This window comes from Achroia grisella, unplaced genomic scaffold, assembly GCF_030625045.1.
Source record: "Achroia grisella isolate CSIRO2021 unplaced genomic scaffold, CSIRO_AGI_Agris_v1 utg509, whole genome shotgun sequence".
Taxonomy (NCBI): Eukaryota; Metazoa; Arthropoda; class Insecta; order Lepidoptera; family Pyralidae; genus Achroia; species Achroia grisella.
Window position 1 is genome coordinate 3207443 of NW_026712902.1, and position 17495 is coordinate 3224937.

General features: G+C 33.2%; 1 protein-coding gene across 5 annotated transcripts; it reads left to right on the forward strand.

The window, feature by feature from the left end:
• The first annotated feature begins 5491 nt into the window (after positions 1-5491).
• Positions 5492-17161, forward strand: LOC131846311 (leucine-rich repeat-containing G-protein coupled receptor 5-like). Of its 5 annotated transcripts, none has more exons than XM_059195582.1 (8): positions 5492-5572; positions 7300-7740; positions 10911-11369; positions 11806-12073; positions 12709-13113; positions 13819-14000; positions 15167-15281; positions 16797-17161. In XM_059195582.1, exons 2-8 carry the CDS (start codon positions 7427-7429, stop codon positions 17031-17033), a joined length of 1980 nt encoding a protein of 659 aa, XP_059051565.1. In that variant the 5' UTR covers positions 5492-5572; positions 7300-7426; the 3' UTR covers positions 17034-17161. The 5 variants fall into 5 exon arrangements, with proteins under 5 accessions (XP_059051565.1, XP_059051564.1, XP_059051563.1 ...); XM_059195581.1 differs by having other exon boundaries at positions 5500-5594; XM_059195580.1 differs by lacking the exon at positions 5492-5572 and adding an exon at positions 5706-5770.
• The last annotated feature ends 334 nt before the right edge of the window (positions 17162-17495 follow it).

The following is a 17495-nucleotide window of genomic DNA, read 5'->3' on the forward strand; positions in this document are numbered from 1 at the left end:
GTTTTTCTAATGCATTAAATGGATTTCTTTTGTAATTTTATTATTCAATTCAATTCAAAATATCTTTATTCATGTAAGTCTACAGACTCTTACGATGTGTCAAATCTACCGTCAGTTCGGAGAGCTTTCGAGCTGAGAAGAACTGACAAGAAACTCGTATCATATTCTTTTCAAATAAAGTTGAACATATTTATAATAATACTTATTCATTTTTAAATTAAAATTTGGGAGAATAGAGTGACAACCAATATATGCTATTGCAATGTTGTCTATTGTAAATTAACCCTTTTTAAAGGGATTAAAGAATTACAGCTTTATCTCTATCTCTCTTGCACAGTAAGAACTAGCGAGATCTTCTATCTTATTATAATTCTTTATATTGTCCAACAACTCTTGTTAACAGATACTAAATTGTTATATAGAAGAAATATGCGAAAAAATGTGTATTATTTGTTTAGTTTAGATTTTATGTGAACATGGGGTTTTGGCACATCACATTTATGCCATATGTGAACGAATTTATTTATATGCTAAGTATTGGTCAGGTTTATAGTGAAATAAATTTGTGCCAACATAACTGTTGGTTGTAATTTTAAATTCGGAAACACCAAGATTGAGGTTCAATTGTTTTTAGTATTCAATATATTAGACTTGATTAGAAAACATTCCCCGGTATAGTAAGTTGTAAATCGATTGTGATACATGTTCGTAAGATGTTGTCTAAACGACAGATTAGCTGCCTTTACATGCACGTTCTTTCATGGGTGATCAGGAGCGCGGAAGGAAAGCCAGCGCATACAATCATGAGTGATTGAATTTAACAATCCATAGTCAGAAGCCCGCAAAAAGACGCTGGATGAGCGAGCTGGCGGTGCTCGCGGTCTTTCTTGTTCTCTTTGCATACATATACATGATTTTTTTTTAAAGAATGGATTCATGGTTGTTTTTGTGAAAGAGCGTACTTGTAAAGGTAGCTAATAGAACTTCTATATATTCTCTATAATCAGGAGGATAATAACAAAATATTGTGCTAAAATGTACAGTTTTATTGAATTAGGAGCTATTAAATAATAATAAAATAGTTGCAGTCTGGTCTAGCATAAAAGATGAATTGATTTATCTTGATTTATTTGATATGACATATTATCAAAGATGTGTAAAGAAAAACGTTAGTTAATGCATATAGAAACTAATATAACATATATTATTGGATCTATTAATGTACTTATCATTTCATACGTATTATCAGATTAGTAGGAGTTAGTTAACCGTACATGTTAATGGACCAAATGTACTTATGAATTTATATAATACACCCCAAGATTATTCAATGCAAATATATATTACCTTATCATATCTTCAAAGTGTATTCTAATCGTTTAAAAAGGGTGAGATCCCTTATTTTTCATTGCTATTTCATATACCTATATTTTTATGTTATTGTAAAGAGTATTGAACTCGCTTTATAAAAGGTAAGATCCTTAATAATTAAATGTACTTAGAATAAATCTTATATACGTTATTGATACTTAAATAGCTAGTCTTAATAAGAATCGAGTCAAAATGGGTGATGTAAAATTTAAGTAGGTATACTTGTTCGGTGTAACGAGTCCAATTTTTTTTATGTTTAAACTGGTCCTTATATATTTTATCTGTTAACATAAATTCTACTATTTAAAAAAATATATAATAACGTTACTTTATACCTTTAGCTCAAATTATTTGTAAAATATGGTATATTCTTGTATACAATATTTTACCGTAGATATTTTTTTATTTTTAAATATGGTATAAAGGTCTTTTACCATATTTCAGTAGGGCTGATGGTAAGACATTATTATTTGACAAGTCAAATAAAGTAATCCTTAGAAGCACTTAAATCCAATAAAAAAAAAAGTCTATTTATGTGTTCATTGAACGTCTGTCTGGCAATTAGCCTAAATCAGCTTACAAAGTGCGAAAAGATGGTAATTATCGTATTAGTCTTTATAAATCCTACTAATATTATAAATACGGAATTTGTGAGACTAGAAATTATTTCGTACTCTTTCATGAAAAAACTACTGGATGTATTCGTATAAAACTTGGCACTTGAGATACTTTTTACTCGAATTCACGTGATTGCTACGAGAATAATAACCGTCAAATCGTTATAAAATTGTAAAGAATATAACCTAACTAATTGTTGTGATTCTCAAGTATGTTTAATATGATTGTTCAACATTGTTGTATTCCAATAAAAAGTTTATTTTTCTAATTTGTTTTGTTTAATTTTGTAAAACTCATGCTCGAATGGCGGCTACATGACGGTTAATTAGTGACTTGGTAACAACTGGGTAACGACAGACTTTCTCATTCGTTTCTTTTTCAAGCTTTGTAATACTGTTGTCCGAAGCTGGACATTATGTAAATAGAAGCGAGATTGAGTGCAGAGGCCTCTACAAAATAGTGGAGGGACTTCCAAAGCGGCTAAGGCTTTTTTTAAGAATAAGACTAATGTCTCTGATCCAAAAATTATGCATTTTCTCCTCAAATTGGAACTTTTCCCACAGTTTTTCGGAAAAACTTGGGAGGAAAACAAGACGCTCAACTAGCAACACTGATCCTAATAATTATTAAATAAATATACAAAGTAAGACAATATTTAGTGATCAGCAAACATGGAACATTACTATGAGAAACGTAAATAAATACTTAATACTGCAATTAATAATCTATTAGTTATGGTGCTTATCTAACGAACTGTTTACAATGTTTCTTAATCTTTGTCGAAATAGGGCGTTGTTTGGACGAAATCAAACAAAAATCTATAAATTAAACTTTGGGCAGCATACATATACCTATATGTTTCCAATTTGTTGAAATTGATCATAATAGATATTCCACCGCTTTCACATAAGTATTTATTAGGTAAATATAATCTCAGCGGCCCATAATCCGATGCAGTCCTGTGGACGAAATTGATAATATTTTTTTGTATTGCAACCACAGATAAAATAATATTCCAATTGCAACAGACACTTGATAAGTTTAGATAAGATTAAGTTCTTCGATTTCAATTACTATGAAAAATGGGTAAAATAAATCGTATAGCACCAAAAGGCTAAGGTGGTACATTTTATTTTTTAGTTCCTATTCCAACTTCTCGTTACGTTTTATTTTTAAATGAGCATTTTTTGTGCTTCGGTATACGCTCGCTGTAACAGAGAATGTTTATTGTATAGTTCATATTAAACCAAATGGGGGAGTTGTTTAATTTTAATTTGTATATATGTATATATATTCTAATAACTATGTTAGATATAATAATAATTTACAATAATTTATTTATTTCACATATTTTATACAAATAATTTATGAAGTAGGTACCTGCCTTCTGAGGTACGTATAGAAAATACACGTATTTCAGAAGTTAGTGTTCTCTTCTATATTATGGTGTACTTATGAGTGAATTGATCAGGATATTTTTACATTTTAAATATTTAATGTGCGTGTGTGTGTGATTGATTTATAAAAATAATGTACTATACTATCAGTATAGTATACTATCAGTTGGCTTTCTTACCAGTTGTTCTCTGGACTATTTTCTCTTGATATTTTTTGTTTCACATCACATTTCATACGAAACGGACTTTGAAATTTCGATTAAAAAAAAAATTGAATAGAGCCCCTCTATTTTTGAAGTTGGTTAATAACATACTCAAATAGCGTTCTATTTCTGACAATGGTATTTGTGAAAAAGAAATCTTGTTTTTTTAATCTGTAGTAACATGCTATGGACGTAACATAATACCTATGTAAGTTTTTAAATTAAATTCGACCCTATGTCTATATGTAAAGACCGATTATTTTAGCTTAGCCAGTAGCCACCCGTGTTCAACAGCAATCAACTAACGCCGATAAACTAATCGCCCACAGTCAAACTATGTGAATACTACAAAAATAGACAAGTGTGACATTCTCTCACATACCGTGCCATTAGATAATGCGGGTTTTGTTCATAAATGCCAGGGATGTTATGGATATGAAATTTCGGATACGGATAGGTTTCGGATATAGGGATGGGGATATGAAATTATTTCGGATTATCCGTTAGTTTCGGACAATTTCGCTTACAGGTTTTAAATTTTTTTTTTAGGAATTTCAAAAGTAATATATATATATAGCTAATAAAATGGTTACATAACGTGTCTCAATTAGGCTCCACCCCTATCCGATATTGTCCGAAACTTTTATTTCGGATTCGGTTACGGTTACGGATATTTTTTATATGGGATATCCGATAGTTTCGGTTACGGTTACGGAGCTCCTAACATCCCTGATAAATGCACACTTTATTCACTCTATTGTTGGAAATTAGAGTTATTTTAAAAGGTTTTCATAGGAGCTGAATGGCAAATTAATTGACGGTCCATCTAATGTTAAATGGCAACCATTGTCCTCAGTTATTTTAATAAGTGTTTTTCTTCTACGCTGAATGGCAAACTAATTGACGGTCCATCTGATGGTAAATGGCAACCGCCGTCCTCCGTTATTTTAAATGTTTTTCTTATAAGCTGAATGGCAAACTAATTGACATCCCATCTGATGGTAAATGACAATAGGTATTACGTGACGCCTTGTACCACTTACGCGTTGCCATTCCGGCAGACTAAGGTGTTATGCCACTGTACACAGTAATTATACTGCCATATCTCATATTTAAAATCAAATGACGGCCACGGTGGTGTAGCAGTTTAACGGTTAGCTCACCGTCTTACTATCGAAATTCGCGGGTTCGAATCTTCGCACGGTACAAACATTTGTATTCAAGAGTATGATATTTCTATCCGTCTGGGTGTTTTCTATATATATTATATACGTATTTACAAAAAAAAGTACTACTACTTTACTAGTTACTAGACAACTGATATAAATACATAGATTTATATCAGTTGTCTAGTAACCATAACACAAGCTCTGCTTAGCTTGGGACTAGATGACACTGTGGGAATTGTCCTAACATATAAAAAAAAGATATACATAATATAAAATATATATAAACACTACATACAAAGGAAGCTACTTCTGAAATAGGTCAGGCAGATGAATCAACATATTTTTTTATACGATGTTTACCACCTCAATAAACTAATTTCATCTTATTAACGCTTCTATTCAATTCTTTATTAATGATTTTATATCAACATATCTGTTATGTGATAAATAGAGACTACATACTATAATTATACTGCTAACTAATTTGAGGAATGACAGTTTGAGAGGTAAATATTTATTCGTGTTTAGACTCGAATAACTAAATTAATAACGCGGGAAAAGATTTCGTGTCTATTAAAATGCACCTAATATGGTATTTTATAGCGTGTCCGGTTACAATATAATTATACTCGAGTCGGTGTAATGCCGCTACTGCGGTGCCATTGTGGTTCGCAGGTTCAGCGGTCGCGTTACACGTTCGTGTAACGTTACCGACTGACTGCAGTTTAGTGCATACCGCGCTTGTGGATAGCGCGCCAAAATGCGCTGCATATTCGAATTTAGAATGGATTGTTTTTAAGTGAATCATGTTTCGGTGTTGATCTTTATTATTTAGTGTAGGCGTTATTAATTCTAATTTTAAAAATGTGTTTATAGTCTAGTGCGATTTCTCATTCTTAAGAACAAGATTATACCACCGTATAGTGATTATTTATTCTGTGTATATACTGAAATTATCTGTGAGAGTTCGTGAAATTTTGAATCTATGCGACATTTTTGTGTAACTACCTAAGTATGTAGGTGAATGTGCAGTTTTAGAGAAATGAACTACAATATTTGCAGAACTTTTCTCTAGACTCTAGTATTCAACTTATAGATTTCGAATGTGGCCAATTTGTAAGTGTCAATGTATTTTCATAAATCTCGGGTGATGGTAACAAAACAATAAACTATTCCTACTAGCGAAAAGACATGTCAAGTGTTCTGTTCGCCATAATGTCGACAGTTGAAAATGCCTCTGACTACCCATCTAGGATAGTTGTGATGGTATATTTATGTGTGCCGGATGTTTTGTCATAACCCTAAACATAATAAACATGGGCAATTCACAAACGTCATCTAGTCCCAAGCTGAACAGAATTTGTGTTATGGGTACTAGACAACAGATCTAAATACTTAATTCTTGTTTTTTAAATACATACATAGAAAACACTCGAAGGATACAAACAATCATACTTATGAATACAATAGTAAAGCAGTGTGCTAAACCGCTAGACCACTATCATTGAAATATTAAAATTGAAACTATTATTTATTTGGCAATACGATAAAAATTAGCGTTTGTTAATATTGACTAAATATTTTTTCTATTTCCCTTCAAATTAAAAGCGCTTCTTGCCTAATGATTGTTTCTGTGATTTGACTACGTGTATTACATACATACCGGACGACTCTTATCCGAGATGGGGTAGCTAGAGTCAAAATTGAATTGTCGATGTTGTGGTAACATTGTTTCACTACTATTCCCTAATTTTCTTCGAAAGGAAAAAAATGTCATAGAATGTTAAATCCTTGTTATACAAAACTGTATGTAAGCTGACAGGATTAATACAAACTTATGCTTTATTCTTTTTATTCTTTCTTTATACAAATAACGTACAAATTTTACAAAATTTATTGTACATTGGACCATTGAATTTATTATACATATCAGATTAATTAAGATTTTTTAGATTAATTTCATAAAAAATACAATTGTTGACTATATAAAAAAAATGAAACAAAATAAACATAAAATAGAACAAAAAGAAAATTTAAAGTTCAACATCATATTTCTTGCGATGATATGTGTGCATAGTCCATAAATTATTCAAATTACACCATGTTAACATTCTTATTAAATTATTGATTGAATGGGATTTTAGGAATACGTAATACTATTTAAAATTTGTTCAGTGGCATCATAGTCTAATTTTTGTAGGTAATGTTTTACCTTGTGTTTAGCTTCAATCTTGGTAATATTTTCCAACTTGCAAAGCGCATTAATTTTTTTATATAAGAACGGGAACGAGTATGTGCTAAATCGTTTGGCAAAAGTAGTTCTAACGCCAGGAATCATTATATTGCGTCTTCTCTGGTGTAATGACAAATCAGTTAGTTGTGGAGAGTTATGATGCGAAATAACAGCCTTGAGGATATATAGCTGCCCAACTGTAAGGATCGCTGCCTCTTGGTGTAATAATGCTATCTGTGGTACAAACAATCTAATGAGATAGTCGGATCAACCAGTCTTGTAGCTTACGAAGAATACGTCATTTTCAGCAACATACACATGTATGCCTACATAGGCCGATAAAGCGATAAGATGATAAGACAGTTTATCATTCCACATTGATTACCAAGCCGGTACAGTTGTATCATAGTGCCATAAAAATAGTACAGGAAAAAAATGAGTGTCATAGTGTATATAATGTTATTTTTAATATATTCCAACCCTATAAGTGGGCAAGAGAGTCCTGTTCAAACTGCCGATGATAGCGAGAGTGAAGTTAATAGAATAATAAAGTTATCAGATGTATGTACATGTAGCGAAATTCGGGACAACGCAGGCAATCATAATAATATTGTGTTGAATATATTATGCTCTACATTGGACAATACAAATTCGTTTGAGGATTTGGACAAGATCGAATGGCCACCTAACCCTCACAACCTGAAAATTACAACACACTTTCAGGGCTTGGGAATCACAACCTTGGCGAAGTAAGTAGCTATTCATTGTATTTATTTATTGACGGCTGCAGTGATCTAGTGGTTTAGCACACCGCCTTATTTGTCATGGTCACGGGTTTTTTACTAGTACAAGGCTAACATTTGTATTCATGAGTTTGATTGGTCCAGTTGTTTTTTTTATTAATTTTATTATTTACAAATAAATGTAAATACATTGTTTTCATTTTCTATCAGTTTTTTAGTAGCCGATCATAGGACAAGCTCTGATTAATTTGGGATTAGATAACGCTTTGTGAATTGTCTTGAGTTAAATTCGAATTAAATCATATTCAACAATCATTTATTTATATAGGACATTTTAGTCGCTTATGAACGTCAAATTTTTTATATTATAATTTTTCTGTATATAGATCCAATTGAGAAGAACTGGCAAGAAACTTAATTGAAATACTTTTTTTATAAAGCCAGTTTATTTACAATGTATAATTTATATAGGTGTCTATATCTAACATTAAATGAAAGTTCCATACATGAACAACTATTGCAATGCGTGCTCGTCATTCAGGTAATCGTGATAGGCTTTGCTCAGTAAATATGATTTAGCAGTTGTTTTCATTAAACAGTTGCCAATAATATTATTTACTGAACATACCGTCCAGTGAAACTGTAAAGGCAGCTACGGCCAGCAGCATTAGAGTAGTCAAAAAAAAAGTTTTAAATTGGCTTTATATATGTGTCTATTTTTTCCTGCACCTCTATTCCACTGATATGTACATTTATCTGTGTCTTATCTGCGAACTTGGCACCATAAACAAAACAAAATACCTATTTATGTACACAGGATATGTTTTGAAGGGCTAGACTTGCTTACTTACTACTTGATGGCATCAGCAGTCTAGGTTCTCAGGTAGTCTATTCTCGAATAATAGAAACATTTGTTTCCATGACTATGTATGTGTATGTCTGTATAATAAATAGAAATCTACAAGCTCTACTTATGGCTAGATGTCGTTGCGCGAATTATCTTTGTTGATTAATACTGTTTTGTTTTCATAATAAAAAACAAACAATTAGATTTGCACTGCAACAGTATAAAAAATGACTTCTGTTCGGTTTTGTATCAGCTTTTAATCTCTCGTCGTCGACGTCTTTTTAATTATATCATCAGATTGAGCAAATCAACTCCCAGCAGTGATATTTCCGAGATTATTAAAAAAAACAACAACAAAATATATTGATTTTTTTGTATAGGTGTGCACATTAATACATACCTATATGAAGAAATCAATGAACACTCATCGTCAAATAGATTATCAGTAACTCTGTAGCGACGGAGTCACCTCACTACGATTAGTGCTTACTCAACAAGTACTCGTAATTATTTCATACAGTTACTGTGACGTCTTTGTGACCATGCGGTAATAATAATAATTATATCTCTGGACAATCGAACAGCGCCATCTAGTCCCAAGCTAAGCGATGCTTGTGTTATGGGTACCAGTCAACTTATAGATATATTAATTTAATTCTTTCTGCAATTTTTATTTGAAACATTAAAACACACAGACAGTTCCCGCATCGTTACGATTTATTTTATATGTAAAGATAAATAAAATAAATAACGGTGTGTTAATTGTCTAGCAATTAACACACCGCCATCTAGTTCTGCGGTAAGCAGAGCTTGTGTTAGGGGTACTAAACACCTGATATATAACAACTACTAAGAGGTTTTTTTTTGTAAATACATACATAATACTCATGAATACAAATGTTTGCACCGTGCGAGGTATTGAACCCTCGACCATCGGAAGTAAACCGATATACTAAACCGCTAGGTCGTCAACATAAAAGAAGATAATTCTAGATGAACCGGTGAACTTGGTATCATCTAAATATACATAAAAGTACTATTATATATACATATGGCCAAACCGTATGTCTATCTGATTTTTGTGATGTAGAGGTACATAACTAAACGACTTAACAAAACTTAATAAAACTTGACGTGAAAATACACATATATATATTACGAGAGCAGAGCCTATCTCTGTATGTTTTATCTCAATAATTTAGTAAGGAGTGAATTACAGGATCAAAGTTATGTAGGTTAGATAGCAGGTGCATATTTTTCTCCTTTAATCTCTAGTAAAGACCCAGTTTTGGTCCAATGTAAGGTCAATGGCCATGTTATCTGTAGGGAATGATAATAGCGCAGTTTACGCAGTTGTCACATCAATCATGGTGTGCTGAATTAATGTTGGCATACGCAGTTTACTTTGCAAACCTTCATTACACCTCTTGCCTCTTGAAACAGTCATTATACTTTGCTACATCCGGTTAACCTAGATCTAAATAACGGCTTATCGACATAGGGATACCTTTTACAGCTACCCGTGTAATTATTATTCATACAAACATCTCAACAAATCACTCGATATATTGCTAAAAACTGCATGAAAGTAGGTTGCGTAGTTCAAAAGATCTAAGCGAACAGACAGCGGAAGCGACGAAGCGAAAAAAAGATTTTTAATATATAAAAATATCTCTATACTGAACTGGAATGGGGGAACAATAATAATACAATAAATTTGACGTTCATAAACGGCTAAAACGTTCTACTTGAATAAATGATTTTTTTGATTTGATTTGATGGTAGAGTAAGGTATATGTATAGTAAATGTAATTGTTAGTGATAGTGAAACAAAATCTTTACGAAATTCGTGCAATAATATGAATAACAAGTTACTACTCGATTTTGTATACTTTTATTAGATAAATGTTAGCCATTTACGTCAATGATATACATTTGAACTTCACGTCAAATTAAAACGAATTCAGCGGATTGAGCACGATATGGTTACATATAGGTACATTCTTATTTATAACATTAGTAGGTATGAGTTTATTTTGACTTTGAAAGGTTGTAGCATAAAATAATAGTTACAGAAATTAAAGATGAAAAAAGGAGACCAGCGAACACACTTTAATTTCAGTTTTACCTTAAAACTTAATACACCATTTACATTTATAATTTTTCACTGTAGTTCTACTGTAGGCCAGCGGATTTGAGTCGTAGAAACTGGAGTAACTATTGATTGTTCACATATTTGTATAATTTTTATTGGATTAAATGAAACACTGCCATCAATGTCCCATGTTCTTTTCAGTCGTAATTTTCATTTTACAATTCTCACTTCCAGGTTGCCACCACATCCTCAAGTGGAATCCTTATATTTCGACGACAACACCATATCGAACTATTGGCCTGAACCATTAATCGGTGTGCCTAACTTAAAAGTATTGTCATTCTACAAAAACGATCTAAACATTGTTAGACATGATTTATTCGCTAGAATAGAAACTTTAGAAGAGCTAGATCTGTCATATAATAAATTAGCTGCACTGGGTCCAGATATTTTTATACTTGTACCGCAGCTGAAAAGGTTGAATTTGCAGAGCAATCTTCTAACTGAGATGCCTATAATAACGTTAAATCGTCTGGCCGCATTGGAAGAACTAGACCTGAGCAGAAACAGTATTAGTGGAGAGTTAACGCTCCGAAGCGATGGTGAAGCATTCAAAGGATTAAAACGTGTTTTTTTGGGCAATAACAAAATAAATTATATTTCCAAATATTCGTTTGCATCTGATAATAACATGTAAGTATAACATAAACATTTATTTATATGTACGAGTATGGATGAGAAATTGTTCACCCGCCAGCACTAATGGTGTACGTTGACGGAGCAAAGGTATAGGCCGATAGGACGAGGATAAAGTCAGTTTAGTTAGAAACCTCGAATTTACCACGATGGTTACAGGGAATACATCGTAGGGTTGGCCTATTGTTAACTTCTTCCTCCCATGGTATATATTAACCACCCGCTTTCTCCTCAATGCTTGATATTAGTGTATTCATTTATAGAGAGCGTCATAGCCTAATAGTTTACTATTCACAACTTAGATTGGTTTAGAGTTCAAATTTTCTGGCATACACATCATACCTCTGACTAGCCAATTGGTAAAATAGCCGTGATTTTTATATTATTTTTATCATATTGAACGAAATTTTTACCGTCTTGTTATATATTTCAGTGAGCTGTTAGATCTGTCATATAATCAAATAGGGACAATTGACGAATTTGCAATCGCAAAGTGCGGTAATCTTCAAGAATTGAATCTTGCTAACAACAACATAGCGTTTGTTTTTGAACTACCTCGTTCAGTTCAGATTGTGATAATGAAATATAATAGTCTGTACCAGTGGCCGCAATTCCCAGTTGGAATAAAGCTGATCGATTTATCTAATAATCGGCTGTCTGATATATATGACGACGATAGTTCAGATTTCCAAAATTTGGAGGTGAGTTTCTTAATCGTAGCTTATTTAATGTTTGATACTGTTGTGGTCTAATGGTTACTAGTACTACTTAAACCAAAAAGATCGTGAGTTCAATTGTGGGCGACACCGAAAAATTTTGTGCCAATTTATGTTTATCTCTGACTGACTGTAAGGTGATAAAAATACTGATACTGATAGCATCAGCATCATTACCTTGCCTTTATCCCCTTATTTGGGGCCAGTACTGTTAACAAACCAAACTTAATCTGAGTGACTACGGTTGTCTGGTGGCCAGTTTGTATTTAAATAAACTACAGAGAAGTCAAGTATTGTTATCACGACATAGATGTCGTGGTTTGACAAGAACTCTGACTAACCACCTCGGACAATAGTCGTGAAGATATTGAAGCTGAGGTATCAAATATCAATGATAAGATTATTGGAGGCTACGGAGTTAGCAAAATATGCAAAAGGGAAAAATTACACAAAGTATAAACTTAGAAATATGATATTGTATCTATGTTCCGAAGTGCAGAATAAAAAAAATCTTTATTTTTTCATTCCACGATACAGGCATTGTCTAGTGTGGGGTCATTGATAAACTTAACCTTAGTAGTAAGTTTTTGAAATAAAAGTTATTCTTATTTTTCTTCTAGATTCTAGACATCAGTGGAAACCAAATATCAGATTTGAATATACAAAAGAAAATGCCGAGTTTATTAAACTTGGACCTCGCATATAACATGATCGTAGATATACCAAGAACTCTTAACAGTGAAATATTTCCAAATTTGAAAACGCTTCGGTTGGATGGCAACCCTATACGCAGTATTTATTTTAAGAATATTATAGCTTTGAAGACTTTACTTATGAACGACTTGGAAAGTCTGACAGTGGTGGAAGATAAGTCGTTCAGTAACGTAATGGGCAGGGAAGATATTGTAATGAACGGTCAGGAGACAACCGTTGTGGGCTCAAGATGCTTCTCGCTTTACTTGAGCAATTGTAAATCATTACAGGAAATCAGAACTGGTGCTTTCGATGGGACATCTTTATGCATGGTAAGTGTCTATGAAATCAATTGAGAGCCTCGATTGTCTAGCCGTTTAGATACCGCCTTACTTTCTTCCTTATAATCACGGGTTCAATTCCTCGCTCGCGTCAAACATTTGTCATGAATACAAATATTTGTATCGGTCTGTGTCTATGAATTTACAAAGAAAAATGTATCTAAGTATCTATACCAGTTGTCTAGTATATAAGGTCTACTTAGTTTGGGAATTGATGGTAGTCCATGGTTATTATTATTATTATTAATATTAGGGAACGGGATTGCTGGTAATGATGGTGATGGGCTAATCAACAGACTTTGTCTCATCATCCTATACTGACGCCCCTCCAGCGTATACCATATCCATTCCATTATCGTCTAAAAATACGGCAATATTATTTTTATTTTTGCGAAATCTCTCTACAATCTTCTAAAAGATCTGCCTGTCTAGAACTGCAGTAAGTGTATCAAAAGCTACATTAGCAAGTTCTACTACTACTACTAAATTTGGCTGGGCAGGGAAAGAAACACGAGCGGTGAAAGTGAGTGTTGATGTACGTCGGCAAACTCCGAGCAGTTCCCAGGGGTAAATTTTAGGGACTAAAACTTACACCCGGGAACAGCTCGGAGTTTCCCTCTCTGCCACACGTTTGACCCGGCACATCATGAATCCATAGAATGCTAAGAAGTTTTATTTTCGTCTCTCTTTTTCCAGTTGGACATAAGTAAGAATAACCTAACAAATATACCAAGAGACTTACTCGACTGGTCCTCCGTGTCGGAAGGCGTCAATCTGCAGATGAACCCTTGGCATTGTAATTGTTCCTTAGAGTGGATGCTGGATGAACTGCTGGCGAGAATGTATGACAAATATCCAACGCTGCTATTGGATATGAGGTAATGTGATGAAGAGAAATTCACTAACGTAAATAGTTATATAGAAGTATCTAATAAAATATTTTTTATACATATACTATGTAATGTATATTTCTTTTGTCCATATATATGTATATGATTGAAAATCTAAACGCTTGGACTGATTTTATTTATAAATTTTTTTGTCACGGTAAATGGAAACATAGCTTTGTAGGTACCTCTGTCTCCAGAAGACCTGTTACAAAGTTGTATATTATTTTTCTTTAGTCATCTGTTTATATACCTTAATTTCTATGATTAAATTGCATCGCCTCTGATCTATGTTCTCTCATCATCGCCATAATTGACGGGCAGAGTCGTCCACATTGTTAATTTTGTACAAAAGAATAAAAAAATAAAAGTCTATCTCGGTTAAATATAATAAAGATAGATTTAAAAATATTCTACCTATATATTGTGCATAATACCGTTACAGACTTTGTAAAAAAACGTTTGCTGTATTTCTGTTGTAGCATGATATTAGGCAATGAAATTACAGAATAATATACATGAAATGTTAGTGCTCTGGAATGACAACGCATAGATAGTATCACGAGCCATGATAACGTGATGGTATTGTATTGTATTGTATTGTATGTTGGACTCCATTCTCCGCAATTAGCCTCTCATTCGGGCCGTTGTGCGTGCAGAGCCAGACTACTAAAGTAGCCAGCCAAGCTCCTCCCAAAAGTGCAGAAGACTCCTGGTGTCTTCGCAGGCTTCATGGTGCGTCCTCACCGTTCCGAGGATTTGTTTTCGTTGTTGATGACTGCTCCAGGATATGATAACGTGATGTCCGTAGTGTTATTAGTATGTAGGCGATGGTTATCGCTTACCATCAGGTGGGCCGTTAGCTTGCCATTCCAATTACAGAATAATCCTGGAATGGTAACACTTGAGTGGTAACACGAGTCTTACATGATAATGTGATGACTGCTTGGATGGTAACACGAGCCTTACATGATAATGTGATGACCGCTTAACATCAAGTGGGCCGTTAGCTTGTCATTCCAATTACATATTAATCCTGGAATGGCATCGCTTGATTGGTATCACGACCCTTACATGACGATGTGATGACCGCTTACCATCAGGTGGGCCGTCATCTTGTTTGGCATTTCAATTACATAAAAAACGTGTATATACAGGTGCGGCTCCCCGCAGGGTTTTAAGGGTCTACGACTCGTGCATTGGTATAACTGGACAGAAGAGCCGCTCTGCAATGACGTGTACCAGAGGTCAGGACCTCACGATACCTTCATGGTATGTACCTATCAATTAACGATCAGACTAACACAAAGTAATTGTTTGCTAACTAACTCTCTGGCAGTAAATGACAATTGACAACCATCAGATGTCAATTGTGAGTAGCTATGACGTGGTCTGGTGTTTTGAGTAGTCATGCTCACGAAAATGTGCAGACTTGTGGCGGCGTGGTGGGTGGGTCACTGGGCTCCCTAAAATATGGTCGAGCGCAGTGGTGGCTGGCTCATCCGTCATACTCGTGAACGGGTGCTGCTTGTGTGGACTGGTCTGCTCTAATCACTATGACTTATTTTCTCTTATTAATTGTTTAACCAGTTGTTGTGTATTGAATGTTTTTTCTATTTTATTATTTCATTGAATTAGTGCTAATCGGTGGTTTGTATTCACACACCGAAACTTAAATTTTAAGTAAGAATACATTATTTAAAAGAGCAACACACAAGTTTCTTGCTTGTTTTTCTTCTGATGAAACAGCATTCCGAATGAGCGGTAGATTAAAAAAAATGTTATGACTATTCAAAAGTGCTTCAATGTAAGTTTATTTGAATAAATGATTTTCTATTCTATTCTACTCTAATTACAAATTATATTAATATACGGCTGTAAGTTGTATATTTTAACCATCGGGGATGTTAGGCCAATCAAAAGCATTCAAATACTAGCTGTGCCCGCGATTTCATCCGCGTGAAATTTATAGCCTATATGTTATTCTAATATATAAGTTTATATTACTGTAAAGTTCGGCAAAAATCCGTTCAGTAGTTTTTACGTGAAATAGTACCAAAACATCCATCCATACTCACAAAATTTCGCGTTTATAATATTAATAAGATTAGGCCCCCTAAATATTCGCAATATTTTTTTTTATTTGTCATATTTATTTTATGTACTAGTGAAAACTGTTCTATATATATACAGTTTGATTTCTAATATTCTCATTTTTGTCACAAAACTCTGATTACTGGAATCTGATTTGTAGAACATATTAATTATATCAGCGAGTGAGATGAGGTATATTTTCTTGTTTTTTAATTAAGAATTACTCCCATTCCAAGTCGGGGGAATTTTATATAGCGTCACATTTTTCTGTCTTGCGTTATGCGCATCCACTATCTGCATCTTCTTTATTCCATACATTTGCGGTCGGCATAATGTTTTACTCTTATATTCATCCCTGTTCGCAGTTATCTTGATATAGTGAATATCAAGATGATTCCTTTCTTCCCATCCCATCTTGCACTGTCCAGTCCACTCTTGTTTCCTTCTTCTGCTTATATAACGTATATAATTGTACAAAAATCCAGTAAATATACCTATATGTATTACGAGCTGTACCTGCAACTTCGTCTGCGTAATATGTGACCTTGACCAAATAATAAAATATATTCAGTAATCTAACAATAAATGCCAAATAAAAAAGTTACATCGTTCTAGCTTAAAAAGTAACGAATTTACTACTTACCATCTACAACCATTATGAGTTGTTTTAAACGTATTTTAATTCCTTCACAGGTAGAAGCATCGGCAGAAGAATATTTCCCTAAAGTGACTACAATGACCATAGTGCTATCTGTTTCTATCATTGTATCACTGTTCGTTGCTATCGCACTGATAGTGTACTTAGTGAAAACGAGACAAAAAATCAAAATGCAGCAAGCCACCAAGCACCGGAAACGACAGAAAGCATCCGATATTAAATACTTCAATGGTATTGATAAGGAACAAATGTACCCCATGAATAAAGCGTGAAATATGAAACAAACTTTATTTATTTAACTAGCCATCTCCCGCGGCGTTGATCGCGTGAATTCGAGTTAAAAGTATCCTATGTGTTAATATAGGATATGGTCTATCTGAGTACCAAACTTTAATCGAATCCGTCCAGTAGTTTTTGCGTAAAAGAACAACAAACATCCATCCTTATATAAATTTTAGTAAAAATAATAATAGTAGATTTCTAGCGAAAGCTATTCTTTTTATGGTAAATATTAACACATAGAACTTCCATGTTATTGGAAAATTGACATTATTATATAATATTTGAATATTATTTATTTTAATTGTTACTACCTATGATAGATTTAAATTTCCAAAATTGTGTGTATGGATATATACACAAAATTCAATAAGAAGTTACCTAATTGTATCATATAAATACTTTTATGTTGTATAGTCATTATTTATTATTATAATAAAAAATCCTTGGACAAT